Consider the following 27595-nt stretch of genomic DNA (forward strand, 5'->3'; position numbering starts at 1 on the left):
ATTGATTAGTTTTTTCCTGTTTTTCCCCTTTTTCTTTTTTTCTTTAAAAAAAAATAAAATCTTGTTATATGGTCTAGTTCTTTGGAGGGATGGAAGGAAGGGATACAGAATTAAATCTGGTCAATCTCGAAAAGAAAATATTAAAAACAACTATTTTAAAAAAAATCTTATGATCCTTTAGGGCAGAATCTATTTACTTTTCTTTATATCACCAAATTAATACAAATTACTAGCAATGTTAGATATACAAATCAGAACAACCTTGAGGTTTTACCCCATATAAAGTAAATTGGCAAAGATGACAGAAATAGGAATAGTCAACATTGGAGGAGCTGTCAATAGATAACACAATTCCCATGTGCTCAGCACAATGCCTGGCTAATTGTGAACACTTAATAAAAGTATTTTGATTGAAAAAATTCTACCAGACCAAATAATTATAATAATAATAGCTAGCATTTATGCAGTACTTTGAACTTTGCAAAATGCTTTATGTAAGTTGTCTCATTTGACCCTCACAACAACCCTGTGAATGCCTATTTTACCAATAACTTAAGTGACTTGACCAAGGTCACACAGCTAGTAATTGTCCAGTCAGGACACGAACTCAGGACTTAAACTTTAAGTCTGGCACTTAACCTATTGTGCTCTCTAGATGCTTTACCTGATGATCAAGAAAACAGGAGATATCACCCCAAATCTTTGAATGAAATCAACCAGAAGTCCAAAGGTAATTAGAAAGAGGACCACTAGAAAAGTCAGTGCTGTGGCAGGCCAACAATATGATAACCTTTCAATGCAATCAGAGAAATGCCAGAGACACATATAAATGTAAGGCCCAGCTTCCAGAGGACAGTATGAACAGACAGTTCCCATGAGAAAGCCTCAGAGTGACTCAAAACCCAAGCAAAGACCCAACAAAGCTATTAGAAGTATTAACGTCACTGTTCATACCAGGATACTGTAGGCCCAGGGCTTCAGGGTCCTGAGACAATGCCCCATTTCCAGAATTAAGACTGGAAATAAGTAGAGACAAGATGCAGACAATTATAAAGCAACATAATAGATCCAAAGAGAATTTTAAAAATCCAACTTAGGAGGAGAGAATAATTCCATAACAACTGCTAGCAGAGAGTTAAAGAAAAAAAATTTCCACAAGGAATGCATGAATACCTAGAAAAGTAAAGTAAGAGATAACAATGAAATAAAAGCTCTAGAGGAAAGAATTAGAAGAAGAATGAATAGTTTAGAGAAGATGGTGGTAAAATTTATCCAAGTAATAGGCTCCCTGATAATTAAAATAGTTCAAACAGATATCAGTGACTGCCCAAGGTAACAAGAAATATTAGAACAATATGTTTAAAGTTGAAAATTGGAAGCAAATGTATCTTATATGAAATGTTTAAAAAATTTATATGGAAAACAGGTCAAGGAGAGCTGATTTAAGAATTATTGTACTACCTGAAAGTCATAAGCAACAAAAGAACTGGGATATTATAATTCTAGAAGTCATGAAAGAAAACTATACAGACAGAACAAGAGGGCAAAGTAAAAGATAAAGGATCTACCAAGCACCTCCTGAAAGAAACCTTAAAAGGAAAGCCCTTAGTAAAATCATAGTCAAAATCTGGAGTTTTCAGGTCCAAAAAGAATAACACAGACCATTCAGAAATAAGACGTTCAAGTACCAAGAGGACTGAAAACCTGGCAGTTTCTAAACAGAAACCAGAGGAGATCTTGAAACATAATGTTCCAAAAGACAACAGATATAGGCTTACAATCAAGAATAATTTACCTTGACAAGCTGAGTAAAATCCTACAGGGTAAAAATAAAACCTTAATGAAATAAAGGATTTTCAAGCGTACCAGATGAAAATTCCCAAACTGAAGAAGAACTTTGAAATGCAAACACAATAATCAAAAGAAACTCAGAGAGGTAAATGTATTTGATCAATTGGAAAGGGCTGTATGTGGATGAAATACTAACATTCTAAGAGAGGGGAAAGAAACATATTTCTTCAGAACCTTAATGTCTTCCAAGGCTATTAAAGGAGTTAATGAAGACAAACAGAGACATGGAGGTAGTTTGGTTCTATTACAAGAGTTTTTAAGAGGGAAAAGAAAAGGATTATAAAAGGAATATACTATTGTAGAAAGCATGAGGATTCACGTTAAGTGCATTGAGTGAAAAGTATACAACCTGAGAGGAAGGGGTGGGGACGAGATAAGAATCACTCTTATCTTAAAAAAATAAAGAAGGGTTGAACACAAATATGCACCCATATAAACACAAAGAGTTTATTGTAAAAATATACCAAACTCAACAGAGTAATAGGGAAGGATAAAGAGAGAGGGACTAAGAAGAAGGATATTACTGGGGAGGAATATATCTAATATTTCACAAGTAAAAGAAACTTCCTGAACTTGAAGGGGACTAAAAGAAAAAAGAAAAGAAAGAAAAAACAAAGAACTGGAAACTGAGGGGATACTCATAAATTGGGAAATAACTGAACAAATTGTGGTGTACAAGTGTTATGCAATATTATTGCTCCATAAAAAGTTACGAAAGACATGCTTTCAGAGAAGAGTGGGTAGTATGAAATGATGCAAACAGAAGTGAGCAGAACCAGGGGAATGAGGAATTTGAAAACTTAAGAAGTCTGATAAAAGCAATGACTAACCATGTCTCCAGAAGGCCTATGATGAAGCATTTTAACTATTTCCTAATAGAAGAAAGATGTACAGAGGGAGACATACATTTTTAGACATGGCCATTATGTGAATTTTTTCTGCTTTACCATACTTATTCATAAGGACTTTTATGATGAGGACTTTTTATTATCTTCCATTATTAAATGGGGGGCTAGTTTGGAGGAGGAGGTAATAACAGTATTAGCAAAAGAAGAGAAAAAAGAAAATTAAGAAAGAGAAGGGCCAATAAAATACTTTATTTTAAAATACAGAGAACAGAAGGAAGTTTAAAAAAAAAAGTTGGATTGTTTTGAAAGTAACATGTTGAACTTCTTATAAAAAGTGTCTTTTTTTTAAAGAAAGTGGTATAAAATAGAGATTTGTGGTTTCATGTGTAGTTTTTTAAGTATTCTACTTTGTATATGGAAAGGTATTTGTTAGTGTTTGCTAAGGTCAAGATAATTTTTTTTTTTGGCGAGGCAATTGGGTAAAGTGACTTGCCCAGGGGCACACAGCTAGTAAGTATCAAGTGTCTGAGGCCAGATTTGAACTCAGGTCTTCCTGAATCCAGGGTCGGTGCTCTATCCATCTAGCTGCCTACTAAATTAAAAAAAAAAAAAGAAAATCAAAGTGTCTTCTTTCAAATGAGAATGCAGAGGAATAAAAAATGAAGTTCTTACTTTTCTGTTGCAATTGTCATAGAGTAGCCATATAAACTATGGACATCATAGTGCAGACCCCAGTGCTGCTCTGTATCCATGCAGAGGGTCTGTGCAAACAGTTGTCTATCCAAGATTCCTGTAGGGGAAGATGCCGATAATTTAACTCCCAGGACATATCCTTCCTACATCAACTCTCTTCCAACATCTACTTTGCTTGCTTTTGAACCAAGTTCACTGTCGGCAAAGTATCAGCAAATGTATCAGCGGGGTTGGCAGGAGTGATGCCAAACCAAAAAAAAATTATAAACCAATATAATTTTTTTTAATGTACAGAAGAAAACAGGAAGAAGTTCAAAAGAGAAGCACAGACTAGTAAAACAGCTTTGAAAGTAAAGTTCGAATATAGTATAGACATATATTATATGCAGTATAAATTGCAGATTCACACTTTCATATACAGTAAAATCATCTTTCTGTGTTCTATTATAGTATGAAAATGCTCTTTTTTTAGTGTTTAGATTCAGAACAAAAATGAAGAAAAAAGAAAAAAACATAATTGTCTTCATTAAGAAAAGGATCCAGAAACAGAACAAGATATATTTGTCTAGATTTGACCCCACATGGGGTCGTGACCTTAGAAAAAGTTTAAGAAGCCCTGGTCTAGAAGGAGCTGGCTAGTAGCCTGCTCTGAGAAAAGCTATAGTCAAAGTCAAAAGAGAGGAGATAGGAGAGTGTGTGTGTGTGTGTGTGTGTGTGTGTTGTATATCTACACACACGTAAATGTATGCATGTGGGTGTGTGTACACATACATGTATGTATGTATATGTGTACATATACACATTTGTTTTTATATATTATTTTTAAATAATAAGGATTCCTAGAGGCAAAGCCCTGGGAGACATGAGCTAACCTGTTGAGGCAGGTGATTACTCATATTAAGTTTTGACCAGAAGCTTATAGGCACTAGACAGGTCTGGCAGGGAAAAAAGTAACAAGAGACCCAGCGAAAGGAAGGAGAACCTAGCCTGACCTATCTTCTGCCTCTGTAAGGAAAGCCCTCCTTATTAGCGGAACATTGTGCTTCAACTCCATCATACTGAACCTTCCAACGTTTCTTTCTTTTCTTTCGACATTTTCCACATTGACAGCAGTCATGGTAGCACTTACTGGGAACAAATGGTGGGTAGTTCAAATAGTTGGGTTCACACAGTGAGTCATTACTTAAAAAATTGGATACTTCATTCATATCCTTCAGGGATACAAAACAGAAAGGAGAAAGATTTTTAATGGACATTCAGTGTACTATAAAGATCATTAACCTAAGAGTTGAAAGACTTTGTTGAAGGCTTTTTTTTTAGTTACTATAAAACTCCTGTAGCCACTTTTCTACAGAGATCTTAAAAAGGGCACCATGGGAGTTGTTTATTTATAAAATGCACTTTAAAAACAAAACTTGAGAAACTATTTCTAGGTTAAGCTATGCTGACTTATGGAATGAAGGCAAGTAACCTGGTTCAGCTGCAAACCAGATACATGGTCTTATATAAGTCACTTGACATACCTGTGCCTCAGTTTCTCCACCTGCAAAATGTGAGGGTTGGACTAGAATAGCACTAATATCCCTTTACAATCTACCATTTCAAACCTACTTTATTAATGAGTTGATTTTTCCAATAATATACTTTGAGAAATGCTAAAGATCATATCATAGCTGCATTAGGTTTGTCTAGAGCATTTTTAAGGGGGGCAGCTAGGTGGCACAGCAGATAGAGTGCTGGGCCTGAAGCCAGAAAGAATCATCTTCAACACTTCAAATCTGACTTCAGACACTGACTAGCTCACAACAATTTCTTTTTTCCCTCTACTCAATGACTTCCTTCTCAGGAAGAGAAAATCCTAAACCATTGGCCTCAAAATAACTTAAAGAGATCCTATTTCCCATTTGTTTGGAAGCAGAACAGCACCTAGCCCAGCCTATGTGGACACATGTCTTTAAAATTTTAATCCTCTTCTAAGGAAGTAAACCTCATATACTCACTGAGTCACCTTTTCTTGGTTTTAGTCATTTGCAAAGAACATTTTGATGCTGCTGTAAGTGCCACAAGTTCCCAGTACAGTAGCTGTGGTCATAGACTGCTAGAGCTTAAGGGGGTGTTTCAGATCATCCCAGTCCATCCAGCCCCTTTACTTTCCATGTAAGGAAACAGAGGCCCAGAGGAGTAAAGCAACACACCTAAGATCACCCAAAGAACTAATCCAGATGGATCATTTGAATTCAGTTTTTGAGGCATTCTCCAAAAATTGATTGCAGCTGAGCTTAGCAACTACACGACTCATCAATCGCTCTGTTGAGTGATAACAACATCATCACCAAAAAGAAACCTAGCTGCTTCTCAAAATTCAAAATATTATTCCATTCCAAAAAGAGCTCAGACACTGGTAAGTTGACTCACAATCCAGATTCCGTCAAAATTCAGTTCTTTATGAAACTGCACCAACTCTTCAACCCACCACTGAGTGCCCTGTGGGTTAGTGTAATCAGGGAAAACAGCAGGTCCTGGCCACACCTAGAGAACAAGGAAGATATAAATGATTATCAGTATGGCAGCTAGTTCAGTGATTTGTTTCAAGTGTGAATTAATTGTCCCTTTTCCACAGAGATCCAAGCATAGAACATTGACTTTAGAACGGAGATTCTTAAGACCCTGGGGTCTGTGAAATTATTTTCCCCCGATATTTTGATAACTATTTTAATGTAATTGATTTTCCTTGTAATCTTATGTATTTTATTTCATACATTTAAGAGTGTTATTCTGAGAAGGGGTCCCTAGGTTTCATTAGACTTCCAAAGTGATAGATTCATGACACACAAAAAAAGCTTAAAAACTCTTACTTTAGACTGTCAATAATTAAACAAAATGGAGGAATGGGAACTGAATGACATAAAAAAGAAAAAGTAATCACAGAATATGGTAACCTCACAATCTTTCAAATATATATAAAACAACAATATGATGTTCTTCTTCTTTGGCAACATAAAATCTTTTCAAATAGAGCAAACATTTAACTTTTTCAGGTCAGTTGGTGTTAAAAAAAAATCAGCCTAACATACTGAAAAGTGCCCCAGTGTTTTTATCTGAATTTTTTTTCCTGTTTATGTCATATTGCCAATGATGAATCAGGTATAAAGAAGTGACAAAATATACTAATAAGGAGATATATGACCAGAAAAGGGCTCAACCAATCATTGAGAAAGAAGAAAAATGCACCTTCAGGTGAAATCCCAAAATACTTACAGAACAAAAAGCCTCCAATACAATGATACGTTATCTGTGGAGGATTCGTGGCACAGCATAGACAAGAGCGTCATTTGCTAAGAAAGTATAGACAAGTGGTGTGATCTGTGTGATAAACTTTTTTGTCTTTCTCAGTGACTTGCTTCTCAGGAAGAGAAAATCCTAAAACCAAAATAACTCAGAGAGATCTTCTATCCCATTTCCCTGGAAGCAGAACAGCACCAAGCCCATAGGGAACCATGGATTTTCATAGCATCAAAGTATTTACTGATAAAATAATTAAGAATTTTGTGTACAACTAGACTATGACTACCTTCCCTCCCCTCCAAAGCCTGAACTCCAAGCCAGCATCATGATAATTCACTCGTTTTCCACGGCAGTTTCTTACCTCCCCAACGATGGGCCCAATGGGTCCAGAAACCCAGACTCTCTTTCTGCTTCCCCTCTCGTAGGGACCATAGGTAAGGTTGTTGGAGATGCCAGGATTCTAAGAAACAAAGAAATGCAATTATGACTGAGAGGCCCTTCCAAGCTTTGGAAGGAATAGCAGGAAAAATATGTGTCCATACCAGGATAATAACATATCTCTGCCCATTTCTATGCAATTCTTCAGCAAACTGGTCAAGGCCATTAAAAATCTCTTTGTCATAAGTAAAGTCCTTCTTCTCCTCCATGTAGTCTATGTCAGAGTACTGGACATCCTGGAAACATAATCACAACATCATGAACAACATCATTGAGCCAATGGGCAACATTGACTGAGATCAGTAACACCGAAAACAACGTCTTGAATTGCCTTGCTTTTCCCAGGACCTCAGCTACTGACAGTTACTCTCTCTCAAGCTTCAAGGATCACACAATGATGGAGTCAGAGCTAGAAGGGACCTTTGAAATCGACAAGTCTAGCCCTCCCATTTTACAGATGAGAAAACTGAGAAGATAAGTGATCTTCCCAGGATCACACCCCTAGGAGGTATCTGGAGCGTATTAGAGCCATGATTCCAAGCACTAGGCTCAGAAGCAGGAAGACCTGAGTTCAGATCTGGCCTCAGATACTTACTAGCTCTGTGACACTGGGCAAGTCATTAACCCCTATTTGCCTCAATTCCTCAACTGCAGAATGGGGACACACTTGAGAAGTAAATGGCACTCCAGTAGTTTTGCCAAGAAAACCCCTTGGGTTTGGATTCACAAAGAGTCAGACATTGCTGAATAACAAGAATACTCTCCTTGATACATCCATGCAGAGCATTTGCATCATATTCCTAACCTTTAACTTCCACTTGGTACCAGGGCATTGGTCCCTCAGGCCTCAGAAGTATTAAGCCCAATATAGATTAGGAGGGAATTGAAGGATAATTTAGCCATCTCAAATAGCTGCTAACTTATAGAGAGCAATGCTTAGTAGCTTCCACAGGGACTTGGTTTGTCCTATGCACTTAGTAGCTTGTTCGGCTGAAAGAAATTAAGACTTGCCTACTATTATACTCACACCTCAGGGAAGACTTTTTCCTTTTAAGTTTCAACCCGGTTTTTTCTAGGGCTCATGGAGAACTGGGAGAGAAGTATCATGGTGTATTCGAAAGAGGGCCAGAAGACACAGTTTCAAACCCCACCTCTGTCACTGTGTGACCCTAGGCAAGTCATTTCACCACCCTGACTAGGTGTCATCATCTGTAAAATGAGGGAGTTAAAGATTATCCCACCCAGAATGCAACACAGATGTATGTTTGTACTCCCTAAAAAGGGGGAAAATCCATTGGACTGCCTTCCCTCACTGACTCTCAGCTGATAAAACAATTACTGTCTATCGAATGCCAAAGCTATCCCCTTAGCTTTGTTAATATTTTCCCACTGATTATAAAGAAGCATATGTTTGCACATGTCTTGCTTCTCAGACCGTTCCCTCGATTCCCTTCCAGAAAGTGTTTATCAGATGCAAACCAATTACTTCTTGTTTTTTGATTTACACCTGGACATTGGCCATGGTAAACATTAAGCAACACTAGAACATTTCAAGGCAAAGTTCACTTGGGGTTGGAGGCAGAGGCTGACCAGAATCCAGGAAGACCAACTGTAACTATTCTGTCTATACATGTCTCAAGTCTTTTCGGAAAATCTGAGAGCTGGAAGAGAGTTCAACAGCCAGCTAGCCCAACCCATGCCTGAATGAGATCCCTTTCTGCAATCCACCTGGCAAGCTGTTACTCAGTTTTTGCTTAAATGCCTCTAAGAATAGGGAACTTAGTCATTCCCCAGCAAGTCCATACCACTCTTACATAGCTCTAATCACCAGGAAGGGTTTCCTTATAATAAACGCAAATCTGTCTTTCTATGAAATTTATGCTCGTTGTTCCTTGTTCTGCCCAATGTCATCTTCCACATTGATCCCCGTGGCCCTTTCAATATGTGAAGACTCATAGCCCCACCTAAGTCTCCTTTTCTCTGGGATAAACATCCCCTGTTTTTTTTTGTTTTTTCAACTGACCCACACAAGGTATAGCCTTGAGGCCTTTTAACATCCTACTTTACTCCACTGTTGAACATCTAGGGTAACATTACCACGACCATTTCCTTTTTAACAAGTGCTAGCCTGAGTAGCTCCTACTGACTCTGTGTGACCTGTGAGTGCTCCAATGCAAAATATGTGCAGACAGATTGATGATGGCAAGGTCTGGAGAGCTCTTTCTGATGTCAACTGGGCTCTGGAGTCATTGGGAAGTCAAGCCTGTGGTTAGGGGCTGAGGGGGCAGAGTTCCCACTTACATAAGGTATCCCAACAGCACGTGTTCGGTTGACAACAGATGCCAGTCCTTCAATGCCTCCATAATCCCTACGACTGAGCTGGAAGCCAAGACTCCAGTATGGGGGCAAGAAAGGTCGTCCAATGAGCTGAAAGAAAAAGAAAAGGATCTAGCATTTAGAAAACCAATGTTTGACATCAGCTTATCCCCTATTGGAAACATTATCTCCATTTCACTATAAAAACCACCAAGGACTCGATGACTTCAGGGTTGTAAGGGTTTCTCCATGAAATGCTATGTTCTCCATCAGCCTTTACTTTGCAGCTATGTAGTCCTTCAGTAGCAATTATCAAAAAGTAATGGAAATGGGGCAGCTAGGTGGCACAGTGGATAGAGCCCCGGCCCTGAAGTCGGGAGGACCTGAGTTTAAATCCGGCCTCAGACCAAACACTTGACACTTACTAGCTGTGTGACCCTGGGCAAGTCACTTAACCCCAATTGCCAAAAAAAAAAAAGTAATGGGAATGTACAGAAAACACTGAGATCACATAGCAACCTCAAGTTCACATAGTTCAAAAAGCAATAACTGCTAATTCAATAAACATTTATTAATCATTTACTCTAAGTAGAACACTATGCTAGGTGTGGGAATGCATGCAAAAATTAGATAAGGAATTAGTAGTTCTTGCCCCAGTGAAACTTAGGGACTATGACACATACACAAATTCTGCATAATTATAATACAAAAAAAACCACATGACATGTATTCAGAGAGAACCAAATGGTGCTAGGTGAGGCACAAGGTTGTTATTGATTATGCAAGGAGGAAATTATTCAAGGCTTCATGACATTTGAAATAAGTTTTAGAGGATAGGGAGAAATTTAGCAGGTAGTGAGAGGATAGGTGTTGGGGGGATGTTGCAAAGGAAGTGAATTCACAGGCTAAGGGAAATAGAAGCAATAGCACAGAGGGTAATAGTGAGTAGTATAGTTTACTAGAGCGTAGAGAGAGGGTAATCCAGATTTGGTCAGGCAAAATTCTAGGGAAGTGCCCAGTTGAATAGAAATGCTAGCCCCTGACAAGTTTCTGACCTATATGCTGTCTCCTAAGGATGTGGTTCTCTCCAGCATGACAATAATGATGTCAATCACTGAGAATTTATTAAGCACCTGCTATGTGCTAGCACTGTGACAAGAATGACTTCTCTACTGAATTCCTATAGAATGTATACGTTTGTTATTGTACTTGTCTTAAACTGCTTATTCATGTCTGTTATTTGTGTATATCTTACCTCCCCCACTATTTCATATGCTATTTACCATATTCAATTTATATTTGTATAAGCACTTTTAGTTACTATAAATCTCATTTGATAAAACCATGCCTCAAGGCAGGCAGGGGAAATATCATTGTCTCCATTTTACAGATTTTACTAGAAAAACTGAGGCTCAAAAGGGTTAAGTGAATTGCCAAAGGCCACCCATTAGTTTTATACATATACATACATACATACATACATATATATATATATATATATATATATATATATATATATATATATATATATATATATATATATATATATATATATATATAGAGGTGTGTGAGAGAGAGAGAGAGAGAGCTTGCTTTGCATATATTTGTTTACATGTTGTCTCTCTCCCCCATTGGATTGTAAGCTCCATGAAGACAAAGACTGTCTTTTGCCTCTCTTTGTATCACCAGCACATAGCACAGAGCCTGACACATAGTAGGAGCTTAATGAATTTTTATTGAATTGAATTGAACCCAGCATAGTAACCGATGGACCTAGGGCAGAAATTTCTCTGACTCAATCCATTGTTTTCTCTATTTTATCATTTGGGAATTCTCCACCACCACCAGAACAATACCTTGCACCTAGTAGGTATTCAATACAATTAGCATTTCCATATACAAAGAACAGAAAAAGAAGATTGTAGAAGAAGCTACAAATCTGTATTATGTACAACTTGCTTTTCTTTTAATTATATGAGACTATATTTAGTAAATAACAATGAGCAATATTATATTAAATGTATAGTTATACATATTATAATACATAATAAATTTAACATATAACTTTCAATGCTGCCCTGCTTGTTTATGTTCCCTTCCAGCATTCTTTCTGTCCTCTTCTATGCATTTCATAATGCTTCAATGGCCCTCTTTCCCCCCCCCCTTTTCTTTCTTTGGGGAGAACCTGATATCACTAACCTCCCTCCTCTTCACAGCTCCTTAAATCCAAATTTTAAAAAAAAGTTTAACAAATATGCATAGTGAACAAAACAAATTCCCACATTGGCTGTGTCTGAAAATGTACATCTCCTTTTTCCACCTTGATGGATTCAAGGTCCTCCTAAGTTATGGTTGGCCATTGCACTGATAAGTTTTAAAGTCTTCCAAAGTCATTAGCCCTTACAATACTGTTTTTATTACATAAATTGGTCTCTCTTCACTCTACAGCAGTTCATATAAGTCTTCTCAGGTTGCTCCATACCTTTCATATTGTGTATGGTATAACAATTTTCCATTACATTCATATACCATATTTGATTCAGTTATTACCTAATTGATGGGCATTCCCTTCGTTTCTAGTTCTGTTAAAATAAATAGAGTAGCTATAAACATTTTTGGATCTGTAATAATAGGAATAATTTTTATTGTTGAGTCTTTTCAATCATGTCCAACTCTCTGTGATCTCATTTGGGGTTTTCTTGGCAAAGATATTGGAGTGGTTTGCCATTTCCTTCTCCAGCTCACTTTACAGATGAGGAACTTAGAGCTAAGTGCCAAGGGTCTTACAGCTTATAATTGCTTGAGGTCACATTTAAACTCAGATCCTCCAGACTACAAGGCCAGAATGCTATCCACTGAGCCACCTAGCTGCCCTCATAGCTATAATAGTTAACATTATATAGCACTCACTGTGACCTAGGCATTATGCTAATTACAATTACACTACAATTATTACCTCATCTGATTCTCACAACAACCCTGGGAGACAGGTACTATTAATATGGTTCTATTCTCCCTTTCTTTCTTAATTCCTTTAGAATATAGGCCTGGTGATGGTATCACCATGTCAAAAGGTATGCACAGTTTAGTGATTTCCGGAGGCATAGCTCCAAATTGTTATCCATAATAGCTGGACTAATTACAAGTCCACCAACAGTATATTAGGGTGCTTGTTTCCTTAGAGTTTCCAAAAATTGTCCTTTTCCTATTTTATGCCATCTTTTCAAATCTGAGAAATGTAAGGTGGAACCTCAGAGTTGTTTAAATTTACATCTCTCTTATTAGTAGTAATTTGGAGCATTCTTTCATATGCTGTTGATAGCTAGGATTTCTTCCTTTGAAAATTGCCTTTTCTTATCCTTTTCCCAGTTTTGTATTGGGGAATAGTTCTTATTCTTATTTATTTGAGTCAGTCCCTTATATTTCTTGGAAATGGAATCTTTATCAGAGAAACTTACTGCAAGGGTCCCCCCCCCACCACCAAGTTTTTCATTTCCTTCTAATTTTAACAGCATTGATTTTGTTTTTGAAAAAGCTTTTTCAATTTTATATTATTAAAAATATTAATTTTATCTTTTGGAATCCTTGTATCCTTTGGTCATGAACTTCTCCACTCTCCACAGTTTCAAAAATTGTTTCTTTCCTTACTGTTCTATTTTATATATTATATGACTTTGCATATCAATAGATAGATAAATATGAATGAATGGATGAACAAATGAACTTTACTGAGGTGTAATTCCCAAAGTCCTGAAATCTCAAGAACTCTTGGCCTGGTGTAGGTGAGTGATCTAATACAAATTCCTGGAGGCTTGCAAACCAAAATATATACACCATTTTTTTGTTTAGTTTTCCTCATGGTAAAAAGCAAATGATTTATCAAATAACAATCACAAGTAATCACTAATTGAATTGAGACATACCTCCAGGTATTCCTGAACAACTTGTTCTGGATTATTTCCCAAGAACACATAGAAATCAAGAATGCCACCAATTATACGGTAAGTGATTGCAGGGGCAGGCTGAAGAGCAACCTCTGGAGGAATTAAAATTAGAAAATACATCATGGAAATTAAAAGATCATCTCATCCTTTCCTTGTCTTTAGGTAAGTAAATACCACAATCCCCCAAGACAAATAATTTCAATATTATAGTAAAAGACACCTAAGGATGCGAATTACACATATTCCCTTAGTAAGAGGAACACTGACATTTATCAAAATGGAACCAAACATGAAGTAAAAAAAATTAAGATTAAGAAATAGGACTTCTTTTGATTAACTTGGGCCATTGGCCCCAAACTTGAGTCTCCTGGTTTCCCCCAATCTATTGCCTGACCCTTTAACTCTCAGCTGATGATTTTACCTAATACTTTAGTGACAAGTTTGAGGCCATGCCATGGAGGAACCTTCAACTCCCATGCTCCACACCTCCAAACTCATGTCAGAGGATAAAGTGACCTCCTTCTTGTGATAGACTGTTAAATTCAATGTAAGCATTTACACCCCAGAAATCAAGAACAAGGCTTGATTTATTGTTTCATTTATTATCTAAATTTAAGAAAAATATTGGAGAAAATATTAATGTAAATTAAATTTTAAAATGTCATGCAGTCAGCTGTTAAACATTATCAACATTAAATTCATTTACTTTTGCCCCTTTGATCCCATTCTCTCTCTCTCTCTCTCTCTCTCTCTCTCTCTCTCTCTCTCTCTCTCTCTCTCTCTCTCTCTCTCTCTCCTTCCCTCACTCCCCTTCAAACTCTCAGGATCACTTTCACTCTCCCCTCTGGCTTCTCTCTCTACTTATGAATGTGCTGATTTCTTCTTTATCCTAACACACCTGCCCCCATCCCCACTACATGTGATCTTAACACTACTGTGCCTTGTATTGCTCTCCTATCTTTGTCTTTACACTGTTACATTTCCTTACTTCTTAAAAGAATAATCTGAAGTCACTTCCCCATTGCTTTTCTACCTACAAATAAAACCTCTCTCAAAGGTCACCATTGACTTCCAAATTGCCCAATTTAATGGCTTTTACTCAGTCCTCATCCTCCTGGACTTCTCTGCTGCTTACTATACTGTTAATCAACATCTTCTTATAATCTCTTAACTCTAGGTTTCCATGATACTTTATTTACTGTTTATCTTGATTCCTCTGTCTTTGAGCTCTCTGTTTGTCTTCCTCTTTAGCCTCCAGCTACCTTAAATACCTATATTTCCTCAAAATTAAGTCCTCTGCCTTCTATATGATCTCATTTCCCTACCTAATTCTCTCCTCTGAATTTAATTGTGACTTCATTGAAGATGATTCTCCACACCTTATCTCTATCTCTAAACTATCTCTGAAACACTATAACATTTTTAGTTACCTACCAGAGATCTGTAATTAGATGCTTTTCCTATTCCTTAAGCTCAACACAGTCAAAATAGAATCCATCCTTATTCCCACAAAATCGATTTCTCCTGCTGACTTCCCTGTCACTACTATTTTCTTAGTTACCCATATTCTTGCTGTTGTTACTTTTTATTTTTATCCTGAACCTAACGAACACCAAATAGAATGATCATTTGCATAGACATAGTAGAACAGAAAGAGTATTATACATGAAACTGCAGGTCTCTATTATGTGTAGCTTGCTTTTCAAATATATAATAAAATCAGTTCATAGTTTTCAAGGCTATCTTTCTTATCTGGTCTTCCTTCTGTTCTTTTATCTCCATTCCTTAAAAAGATGCCTCAATGTCAGTCACCCATATTCAAACCTTATAGTCATCTGACTCTTTGCTCTCCCTCATCTTTCACATCAGCAAAATCACCAAGTCCCATTGGTTTTACCAATGCAATGGCTGTCCTATTGATTTCCTTCTTGGCATTCCTATTGACAACACCCTAGTTCAAGCCTTTGTTTTCAGCCAAAGACAAGGAAACAAGACAAAAGATCTCAAGGACCTCAACATTATGAAGATACAGAAGTAAGCCTTTTGAATATAGGTATAAACTCTAAGAAGTACCATGTGACAATCTTGAGTAGCAAGTACTCTAGGACACTTGAGGATAGGTGTTAGTAGTAATATGTCATTGATGTTATCTAGATTAACAAATTGCCAATGAACTGTTATAATATCATGGCTGTCATAATAATCTTCTCATTGGTTTCATGAAATTTTGGTTCTCCTTTCTCCAATCCATGCTCCTCATAATTGCCAAAATAATTTTCTGTTGGTACTAGTATGACTACGTACCTGGTAAAAACATTTTAGTGGTTCCTTCAGCCTATCTTTAGAGTATTTCCACATTCTGGCTCCTATCTACCTTTCTACCTTATTTCATGTTATTCTCCTTCACACAGTTGACATTCCAGATAACCTAAGTCACTGGCTGTTCCCTACACTTGACATTGCATTTCCTGCCCACAGGCATTCACACTAGTTCTCCTCCATGCCTGGAAAGTTCTCCTTCCTCATCTCTGTCTTTCAGAATCTTCATTTTCTTTCAAGACCTAACTCAGATGTTATTGCTCCCACGACGACTTCTCTGTCTCTCCTAGCGGACAGCACTTTCCCTGACCAAAAGATCTTGTATTTATCAGTAGGTACAACATTCTCCTCCCACCATCCTAGTAGAATGTAAGGTCTATGAGGGTAGGGATTGTTTTATCACTATCTTTGGATCCCCAGTACCTAGTATAGTCCCTTCTACAAAGTAGGCTCTCAATAAATGGTTGTTGAATTGATTAAATAGCATTCTACAGTAATAGAGTGAAATTAAATGGAATTATAGCAGAGTTGGATGGGGTTTCCAATGTAAGAGAATAAACATGGCCAAAGTAAATGAATGAATGAATGCATGAGCATTTATCAAATGTTCATTATGTGCAAAGCACTGTGGTAAGCACTGAGATAGTTTCTTCTGGTAGGGAACTCATACTGTAATTTGGGTAAATAACAGAGAAAAGAAAGTTCTGATGAAGTGTAGATGGACGGGCCTAGATTAAGACCATTCAGAGAATGGCAAGGCCCAGACGTAACTAGATTATTTCAAGAGTTAAGATGCCCTTGCTAGGGGACTGTAGGACAAGGAGGCAGGGAAGATGGTGAAACCTGGAAGATCTTAGGAGGCAGCTGCAAGGCAGAAGGTAAGGCCTGATGGTCCTTCTGCTCCTCAGAAGGATTAAAATTGTTAGTTTCAATCTCATTTAAACCCTTTCATCAACAAGCATCCCAAACAAGGGGGAAGGCAAAGGTGGGGGAAGCAGAAAGGATAGGGAAAGGTAGAAAATCCTAGCTTTGTTTTATTCTGTGTTGTCATTTGTGATTTGCTCTCTCTGTTCAGAAGATGACCCAGGGGTGTGCCGTGTGTGTGTGTGTGTGTGTGTGTGTGTGTGTGTGTGTGTGTGTGTCCCTTTTGTGTGATCATGGAAGCATTATATGACTCTCTGAAGTTTCAAAGAGAAATATGAAGTGGGATTTTGGCAGAATAGACAACAACGGGATTCTTCCGAAGGTTAGGGATTAACCAGCGATTTGGGGATGTGCTGTATGTCTTCTCTTTTATACAGAGGACCTAAGAGGTTTTGGCCATTAAGGTTCATTACCTGCGGCTTGAATAAGTCCCTCCAAACTAGTGTCCCCACACCTGGTTTCTCTCCCCACCCCCACCTCTTCTCTAATCAATCCCTTGCTTGGTGGTTAATCTTCTAATCTAATCTATCTAACTCTGATCAAGTTACTTCTCTGCCCTCGGAATTTCAATTGCTCTCTGTGGACTCTCACCCTCAGACTTCAAGGAACAGTTCTACTTTAATCTCCAACAACACCCCTTCAGATAGATTATGCTCCTGACAATTTGCACTATTCATTGCCCCAGGACAAATCCCTTGATTTCAAGCTTCCCTGCCTCCACTATCACTTGCTTTTCTTTTTATTTCTTCCTACCCTCACCGCCCCCCATCTTTTTTTAACTCTGCCTTTCTTTCAAGACCCAACCCAAATGACACCTCTTTTTAGAAGCCTTCTGATTTTCCCTATCAAATGTTCTCTGAAGTTCTCACAGAACTCTGCATAAGATGGTCAATTTTATGTTACAATGATTTATGCACTTCTTATTTCCCTCAACCTCTTAAGCTTTTCCAGAGGAGGAACTGTGTGTTCCTTTACCTTTGCATTTTCTCCAGCAGTTAACACAGTGAGTTTTATTTTTTTTATTTTAATGAATGAATGATTCTGAGTCTATACAGCCTCTGAGATAAGTTTCCAGCGTTTAGATTAGTTCCTGTATTATCAAGTTGGAGGGAAAGTACTCTGATGTAAGCAAAACACTTTACATACATTATCTCCTTAGATCCTCACAACAACCTTGGGAGGGAAACGCTAATCTTGGTTTTACTATGAATAAATGGAGGCTTATGGAGGTTATGACTTGCCCAAGATAATAATGTTTATCAGGGTCTGAGGCAGGATTTGAACCCACAGCTTTCTGTCTCCAAGTCTAGCTCTATCCACCTTGCCACAAAGTTTCCTTAGACATCTAGATAGGTAGGTAGGTAGATATTCCTTTTATCAGTAAATTTGCAAGTTCTCTTCCTTCAACTTGTTAATAAAAGAAATGATCCAAATTCTTTAAGCCTCTTTTGAGGGCTGTGCAGACTCAGTATCATATACAAATGTCAAGCTCTATTTAATAGATTTTATAGGCTATATAGATTATCACTAACAGAAAAAATGTTAATATTAAATGTAATATTACCTGCCACTCCCACTTAATGATCCTAGTAATGTCTGGTATTCCAGTAAAGCCCTAGCATTCCGGCTACTCTCAATTAGGTTGAATCGAGCCACACCTAAGTCTCTACCCTGGGACCTTGCAAACAAAGCCAGCTTCAGGCAGACCAGCTTCCTAAGTAGCTTCTGCTGTCCTTATCCCCTTCCATTGGGATTAAAGGCATGAAGGGCAAAACAGCTAGAATGAAATGGTTTTCCTTGCTTGGAATGCCAAGGTTGGCTGGCATCTCATGACCAGGCCTTGCAACTTAATATGATCCCCTCCCTCTTTTCTCCTGAAAACATAAGAACCTTTCCTATAAGTCTCCTGGTGAGACATCCCCTAGGGTGGCAGGTTTGCTAGCTACCCTGTTATCTCAGTTAAAGATGCTTTATTCCTCCACTTAAGAGTTTGATTTATTTCAGTACTTGAGATTATATGTAATAAGTGTACATAATAGGTATTATATAAATATATAACATAAAAAGTGATATGGACCGCAATGAATAGCACATAATATAAACTATGTAATATAAAATGTAATATGCACATATATGGGGGGAGTGCGATCAGGGATCCCCTGACGGATTGAGCTCAACCTACTTGATTGAAATGGTAGGACCTCAGACATTGAGTAGTTACTTGCTGGGAATAAGGGCACAGGACTAAAAAAAGAAGAAGAAAAGTCCTTTCAGACTTTTATTGATCTATTTGAATATGAAAAGATTGAGAAATCAGAATGTAGGTCTTAGCTGTCGTTGTTCAGTTGTATCTGACTCTTCATGACCCTGTTTGCAGGTCTTTTGGCAAAGATACTGGAGTGGTTCACCATTTCCTTCTCCAACTCATTTTACAGAGGAGTAAACTGAAGCAAACAGGCTAAATGATTGCCCAGGGTCACACAGCTAGAGTGTCTGAGGCTATATTTGAACTCAGAAAGACGAATCTTCCTGACTTCAGACCCAGCACTCTATCCACTGTGCTACCTACCTGCCCTATATGGGTCCTTGAATCTTCATTGAATGAGGGGAAATTTCAGACTACAGGTAAACAAGAATTGAGAAGGCTACCATTTGCATAAATTGGCTTTGTAACTAACAGACCTGTGTTCAGGAAGCAGTCTCTTCAGAAGCCCTTCAGATTTAATGTCTTCCTTCCTACATTTCTATTCATCAAAAAGAATCAGCACATAAACACCCAGCTTCTGAGCTGTATGCCTACTGCACCTCTTACCCATGGCATTACTGTTCATTAGGAAAACCCCAAATGATAAACCACTGTCGTCTTCAAGGCAGAGGAAGAATGTCTGAGCGCCATATAAGTTACTCATGTTCTGTAGAAAACACATACACATACACATAAAACAAAACAAAAGCAACAGAAAATTATAATTGAATGTTTTTTAAAAATGTTTTAAGTACCCTTGGTATAGAACCAAACAAAACACTATTTACATGGACAGTACTAGGATTCTTTGAGAAAAAAGACTCTGTTCTGGGGTTGTTTGGCCTAGAGCATGAACTCTTCTAGGAGATTAGAAGCTCATTAATTTTAATTTATTTATTTTAATTTCAGCATTTTCAATAATTGGAAGGGCTCTTAAAATCTCCTTCTTTCTATGCCACAAGATCACAGTTTATCATCTGATGCAGGGCCCAAATCACTGACAATGCTGCTACTGCTGCTTCTGAGGATGACTAATTATCTAAACAAATAACGAAAATGCTATAGAAGTAGAATTAGAAGCCGAAAGAAAGTAGATACTATCTTTGAAAAAAAAAAGTGAGCATCAAGAAATTTGAATAAAAATTGAAGCTATGATCATCAGGGCATAAAGGCTTTAGGATATTTTAGATGGTTCAGATTTAGCCCTACTGAGAAAGGGAAAACCAATTCTTCCTCCATGACGGCCAAGTCAAAACCACATGCTTGGTCTACTACTTCCAGTAAAAAAGTCTTGAGAAATACAGATTCTCAACCTAGAGAAATTTAGAGTAGAAAAACTAACATTAAGGAATGTCTAGATCCCTTGCTCATGTTTGTTTCAGGAAACATGTTCCCTTATTACTTCAGACACTGTTGGGTGTCTTTCAATCAATGTATTTCTCCCTACCTTGGTCTCTCTACCCATGTACTGTATTTTATAGCATCACATTTCTTCTTTAACCTTCAGATCAAATCAGCACCTCCCACAAATCATTAGAAAACAATGTCTGAACAACCAAATGACTTGTATTTTCCTACAGCAGATTGTTGGTGAGGGCCTGGGGTACAGAGGAAGAATAATAGATCCTGGGGATCTTTTTGGTCCAACATGGAGATAGTGTAGCCTAGTAGATGGAGTAATGGATTTGGAGTCAGGAAGATCTGCAGTCAAATCCTGTTTCTGGAACTTATTAACTATATGAACAAGGGCAATCAATTTAACCTCTATGAATGTCAGTTACCTCATCTGTAAAATAAGCATAACAATATCTGTAGAGAACTGTGAGGCTCAAATAATGTATGTAAAGGGTTTTGCAAACTTGTAGTTCTTTAAAGCAGAGGTTCTTAAACTTTTTCTACTCTTGACCCCTTTTTGTGTTTCAGCAGCATTCATTGGCATCGCATGGCATGAGGGCATGCACAGTGCAAAGTGCGAGCCCTCTGTATTTGGAATCAAGACTGCCATGAAGTTGCACAATGCAACATGGCCAAGCGCTGCCAGAAACACCTTGGATTCATTACGTGTTAGATTTTGAATTAATTTTTGATCATTGCACATTCGGAAACCCTTTACTATTGCCAAATTTTTCACAGCCCCATATGGGATCATGGCCCACAGTTTAAGAAGTGCTGCAAGCACTACATAAATATCATTTTCTTATTAACAGTAGATGTAGATAGGTATTGTGTTTTTACCTCTAGGTTTTTAATCTATTGTGTCAGGTGTAAAATTAACTCTGACTACAATACAATTATGGTTTGTGACTCAAGTAGTCTATAACTATTTCATCAGAATATAACTTTTCCTTCAAATATGTGACTCTTAAAAGTTCACTGCATCTTTAAAATTTCTATGTCCAAGTTGTTCCTTCCCTCTAAACATGTGTGTGCATATAAAACTTTATATCAAAATTAGTAGGAAGATTAGACACACTAATATATAAAAATTCACCAAATAAATAACTTTCCACATGTTGATCTGCTCCTGAAAATGAGGTATGGCAAAGATGGCATAGTAGAGTCCTCACATCATTAGGGATGGCATCCCTGGTGAAGATAGGCCAAGTTTTCCAGTCCATATTATGAAGGTACTGCTGGTGTATATGTTCCCCAAATCCATACACATAGTGACTGGGCAACTGGACAGAGAGCTGCAGGTATTGCTCAGCATATTGGAGGGGCCCAATGCTTGTGTCAAACCTGGACACACATGGAAAGAAGCAAGAAAAAGTCAAGGAACAATTTTTTTTTCCAGGAAACTTTATCTGCTCTCGTTTCCCATACTCACTACTCAGCCAGCTGTTTTTCCTATGGCTAAAGCAATATTTACCAGGATACCAGTATACCAGGGCTTGACTGCCATGTTGGCTTAGACTAGCTCTCTCTAGAAGTCAAAGAAGCTGTCTCCAAAATTTGATTGGCCCAAGGCATGTCATCATCAGTCCAGCTTCCCATTTGGCATCCTCTGCAAGGTTAATAGAATTTGAGGTGTGCTTTTACCAAGGTAAATGGAAAACAAAAATTATCCAGAGCAGTACTTTTTAAACTAGAGGGACATGCTTTGTGTTCAGAACCAAGGCTGCCATGAAGTTGTGCAATGCAACACGGCCAAGCACTGCCAGAAACAACTTGGATTCATTGCACGTTTGATTGTGAATTAATTTTTGATCATTGCATGTGTAGAAACCTTTTACTGTTGCCAAATTTTTCACAGCCCCATGTGGGGTCATGACCCACAGTTTAAGAGCACTGAAGGGATTGGGAGTGGAAAAAGTTTAAGAAGCCCTGAATTCTAGAGTTGAGACAGCAGACCTTTAAGTTTTATTCTTGTTATGAGCATCTTGTTTCTGTACGGCAGCATTCATTATTTATTGTGGACACTTACAGCACTAAGACTTTGGTGGTTATGAAATATTAAGAAATAATGTTTTAACAGTATTACAAAGACAGAAATCCTTGGTTTCACATCAATGGAAAACTTTTCCAGGCTTTCTCTACTAGAAGACAATGCCAAAGAGACAATGTCCATCTCTGAAGTTCTTGATTTCATTTGAACCAAAGTTTTATTAAATTAGTAGACACTATTCAAGTTTAGGAAGGGATCTTGGTTCTCTGAAATGAAGAGAATTAGTTTTATTTATGGTGACCAAACTAAGAGTGGAATGACAAAGTCATCACCTTTGGCCAGATTGAAAGGGGAAATCTTTAGAGAGGGCGTGGTTAAAGAGGGACAGGTGGTTTCCAGAAAATATGTCTGTAAGGTGAGCCAAAGTTTATATCAGTCCTATTCCTTTGGAACAAATCCAAAAAATTGCTAAACCTCAATGTCATACCTTTGTTTAGTTTTGCCTGTGGAATGTTTTCTTTTGTTTCATGATTACTATAAATTGTTCATGGAATTATTTGGGTTGGGGAGAATTCTAATTAGCAGGGGAAACTTTGCCAGTTTGGACCTCTCTCTCCAAGCAGAAATATACATATATTAACAAGTTGTCTCTGACAGATATTGGCTAAAATGAAGAGTAGAGAGTTCTTCTTCCTTAGTATATTTTGCTTCTTTGATCCCTAAAGGCATCCTGGTTTAGATCACTGACAATTACACAACTCAACTTTGCACTTCTCACAGAGGACCTTGTGGTCACAATTTGGGTTTGTCAGTCTTGTAGAAGACAATGTTAACAAAATTTACCAGGTTCAGAAACTTTAAGCAGGATGGTATAACCAGTGCTTTTTTCCAGGGCACCAAAATTTAGAGCACCCCATTAGCATCATCCCCAGACTCACTTCTTACCCTATCCCACGCCTCCCCACCAGTAACCAGTCCTTCAGGAACACAGACACCTCAAGCTACCCCAGGGTCTAGTTCATTCCAACCTTCTCCCTAGTGGCTGAGCTCCAGTTGAGCCCTCTCCTATCTCCACCATCTTGCTTTCGACTCCCTCCCTTGATTCAGGTGCAGAAGTACCTGGTTTCAGTTCTGCTTAGGTTAGGATTCTATTAATGAAGAGGAAAAAGATAAGATTCTATACATTCAGACACAACCCATCACCATTATGCCAGACCTGGCTAAGAACAGATTTTCTAGTTCATATGGAAAACAAATAATCAAGCAAACAAGAAAATAAAAACTGAGTGAGTTGTCAAAGGAAGAGGGGAGGGTGGGGAAAGGACCACATTGGTATCATAGGGGTCCTAGCTAAATTCACCCCTGTTGAAAGTTACATATCAACAATAGTACCAATGTGCCCCTATCTTGTAGTCTAGCATTCTTTGATCATGTCTAAACTTCTAAGTAAAAGATTGATAGTTATATGATCCAACTAGACTCTGTGGCAAAATATACCTCTTCCAGTATCCAACAGGAATTCCTCTTAGAAACTTGTTTGTAAATCTGTGTTAATTAATTCACTTCAAAGTAATAAAAATTGAATTTCTTTGAACATTTTTGGACTTTCAAACTTTTTTTTTCCAAGTCAGCCTGGTTTCTCCAATAAGAAATGGTAAGATTTGGCAATATAGTCAATGCACAAAGAAATGCTCACAGGACTCTGTTGTTTTTTGTCCTTCTTATTTTGATGCTGAAGGGATTATTGGTGACTTCTACATGGTAGTTCAAATTGGAGGCTGCCTTTTGGTCTAACGATTGAACATGTTCATGGGGGACCTCATACCGGTTCCTGTCAGGATTACTGATCTGCCAGGAGAGAAACAAAGGACAGAAAAACCAGAATTGGAAAGGAGGTCAGATACTTTCTGGTTCAATCCAAAGGACCTTAAAAAAAAAATCATTTCTACAGCATCTCCAGGAAGGACTCATCCAGCCTAGGTTATTAAAGGGAAACTCAGTACCTCAAGGAAATCTATTTCATTTGGGGGCAGCCCAAATGAAAGTGTAAGGAAAACCTTCCTTATACTGAGGTAAAATCTGCCTCCTTTAAATTCAATATGGGACAAAGGACTAACTCCAAGCTTACCCTTCAAACCATCCCCCTGAAGGTACCCTACCCCTATCCATGACAGTTTTGAGAATTCTCATGGCATTTTCTCTGGTGGCAGACAAGTTCGAGGATGCAGGGAAGATCTATATCTCTATCCATGACAGTGTTTTGAGAATTCCCATGGCAGTTTCCCTGGTGGCAGACAGGCTCGAGGACACAGGGAAGATCTATACTTCCATGTACTCATTCTCACCACTGCTGCTCTAGTATTCAGGATCTCTCCTTCGAAGAGCTTCCTTAGTTAATAGTGTGAGAATTCCAGAGGAAGCAGGGCATTTGGGGCATTTACTGGGCCAGCTTATGTCATCTTTGAATAACTGATAGTTAAATTTTCAGCTTGAGCATTTACACCTCAGAAACTCTCAAAAGCTACAAATCGGGGCTTGATTTATTGTTTTATTGATTTTCCAGACTTAAGAAAGTGACAGAAAAAATGTTAATAATGCAAATTAAACCAAAAGTATGTCATGGGTACATCTTATTTTTTTCACAGTGGCTGGTAAACATTTACCAGCAAACTGCTGAAATCTCTTGCTTCTGGGGAGTAATCTAAGGTGACCACAGTTCAGCTCTGCATCCTCTCCGTGCCTCACCACTGTGCCCTGCTACCATCACACTGGAAATAGCTCCAACTCCATAAACTCTGTCATGGTAAGTGGGGAGCAGTATGCCACAGTGGAAGTTGGCACACCTAGCCTCTACTCCCTAAGCTTTGCCGCTAACTGGCTGGATGACCTTGGGGAAGTTATTTCCCTCTCTGAGCTTTAGTTTCCTCAGCTGTGAAATGAGGGGGTTGAGTCACATGATCTCTAAGATTCCTTCTAATTCTAATATTTTTAGACTTTAAATTCTGCCTCAGAAATATTCTACTCAGTACCCTGGGGTATTGTGGATATGTTTCTAATCTGCTAAAATTCCACCTTCTACAGGAAGTCTTCCCCAACCCTTTTTAATTCCAGTGCCTTCCCTGTTATTTCCTATTAATCCTGCATGCAGTTTGCTTTGCATGTATTCATTTGCATGTTGTTTCCCTCATTAGACTGTGAGCTCCTTGAGGGCAGGAACTGTCTGTTGCCTCTTTTTTGTATCCTCAGTGCTTAGCACAGCTCCTGGCGCACAGTAGGCACTTAAATAACTGTTTATTGATGGATTGAGGCTATCTGACCATATCTCTTCCTTAAGATTAAAAGTAGGAATTTTGATTTCTTATTATAATGAATATTATGGGGTTTGGGGTGGTTTTTTATTTTGTTCTGTTTTGTTTTTTAGCAACAATGCTTTAATGTTTATGATCCCAAGTATTATTATCCCCGTTTTACAAATGAGGGAAGTGAGGCTCAGGGGTTTAAGTGACCCTTGGTCACACTCATGGGTACTAGATCCTGGATTTAAATCCAATATCAAGTCTAGGGCTCTTTCCATTATACCATGCTGTATCTCCATGTTGCTTAGGTTTATGAAATCCTAGATGGAGAGCCAGAAGGGACCTTAGAGGTTATCTAGCCCAGCCCCTCCATTTCACAGAAGGAAAAATTGAGTCTCAAAAAGTTTAAATGACTTGCCCAAGGTCACACAAAAAATGTAAGAGGTAGAATTTGAACACAGGTCTTCCCTTTGATTCCAGTGCTCTTCCCACTGTGCTACGATTCCACGTCCTTTTCCCTCTGCAGTAATGTACAGAGAGATCTGTTTAACATGTAACATTCTTAATAAATGTAGCTCCTTAGATAACTCCCAAACCAACCTTAAAACGAAAGCGATTAGTTGTCTGGTATTCTGCTGTGAGAAGAAGGTCGGTGATGTCATATCCAAACAGAGATGAGGAGGGTAATCTTCTCAAATTGGCTGTAAATCCTGAGAAGGGAAAGAGACAGAGACAGAGACAGAGAGATAGAGAGATAGAGACAGAGAGAAGGACAGAGAGAGACAAAGACAGAGAGAGACAGAGAGGGGGAGTGAGTGAGAGACAGAGAGAGAAAAAGAGAGATGGGAGGAAGGGAAGAGAGAGACAGACAAGAGAGACAGAGAGGGAGGGAGGGAGAGACAGAGACAGAGACAGAGAGATAGAGAGAGAGATAGAGACAGAGAGAGAGATAGAGACAGAGAGAAAGACAGAGAGAGACAGAGAGGGGGAGTGAGAGAGAGAGACAGAGAGAGAAAAAGAGAGATGGGAGGAAGGGAAGAGAGAGACAGAAAAAGAGGAAGGGAGGGAGAGACAGACAAGAGAGACAGAGAGGGAGGGAGGGAGGGAAGACAATCAGAAAGACAGAGAGACAGAGAGAGAGAGAGAGAGATATCCATTCTATATTATTGGCTCATCTGCGCAGTACTTATTCTATTGGCTAAGTCAGCACTGAGCAATATCTACCTTCGTCTGTATGTGTGGGACCCTCAGTGACTTGATAGCCCCCATTTTTGGGGAAGAAGCAGGAGGGGGCACTGCTGTTTTCCTGAGGCTTCCAGCAACACTGGCGGAGGTGGCAGAGTTCCTGTGATGAAGATGCATAGAGATCACAATCTGGACAGCACTGATGCTCATGTCCCAGACCAAAACTCAGTCTCCTGGGGTATATGTCTTACAAGGCTATCCTAAGTCTTCCCTCCCACCATTGCCTCCTAGCTAAGTGCGACCTATTGACCTTTGATTCCATCCACTCTACTTCAGGGGAGGAAGTTACCATTTGGCCATTTTCTCAGGTATCTCTGACCCCAGTTCCCTTTGGCAAAAAGATGGTGATGGTTTTAACAAAACAGGATTTTCTTTTAATGGCTTTATGGTTTTTTCATCTTCAGTCTCTGATCCCTTCCCCCACCCACACAAACACCCTAGCTCCATGCCCATGCTCTAAAGAGGGTGGAGAAAAGCTTCCTTCTATGTCCTGTACACTCTAGAGTCTTGAGTACTTTAATATTTACTCTGTCCTCATGCAATCAATTGAGTGGAAACCACCTTGGACGCAGGATTGGTAAAGTCCTCCTTGCGTGTCTGGATCCTCATGGTCCCCGTAATCTCTAGCCTTTCCTCCACTGCAATCAAGTAAGTGATAATGTAATGGTAACATAATGTTGGCATCACACCAACCTTCTAATTAGAATCTTGGACCCAATTTATTTTAAGAACTTCTACTTATTTGGTTGGAGTACCTTCTGTCCTATGTCTAGCAAAACCCAGTCTTCTGCTCCTCTAATTCCTGC

General features: G+C 38.4%; 1 protein-coding gene across 1 annotated transcript; it reads right to left on the reverse strand.

The window, feature by feature from the left end:
* Positions 1 to 895: 895 nt before the first annotated feature.
* LOC110216165 (putative maltase-glucoamylase 2) lies at positions 896 to 27398 on the reverse strand. Its single transcript, XM_078149872.1, has 14 exons — positions 27351 to 27398; positions 26769 to 26889; positions 26145 to 26254; positions 23945 to 24096; positions 21431 to 21602; positions 19431 to 19530; positions 13355 to 13467; positions 9417 to 9542; positions 7220 to 7351; positions 7039 to 7137; positions 5808 to 5921; positions 4522 to 4603; positions 3372 to 3489; positions 896 to 1016 (listed from the first exon to the last, which is right to left on the reverse strand). Exons 1-14 carry the CDS (start codon positions 27396 to 27398, stop codon positions 896 to 898), a joined length of 1608 nt encoding a protein of 535 aa, XP_078005998.1.
* Positions 27399 to 27595: the final 197 nt, after the last annotated feature.

Source organism: Phascolarctos cinereus, unplaced genomic scaffold (genome assembly GCF_003287225.1).
Source record: "Phascolarctos cinereus isolate Bilbo 61053 unplaced genomic scaffold, phaCin_HiC Scaffold_1;HRSCAF=81, whole genome shotgun sequence".
In the NCBI taxonomy this organism is placed as follows: Eukaryota; Metazoa; Chordata; class Mammalia; order Diprotodontia; family Phascolarctidae; genus Phascolarctos; species Phascolarctos cinereus.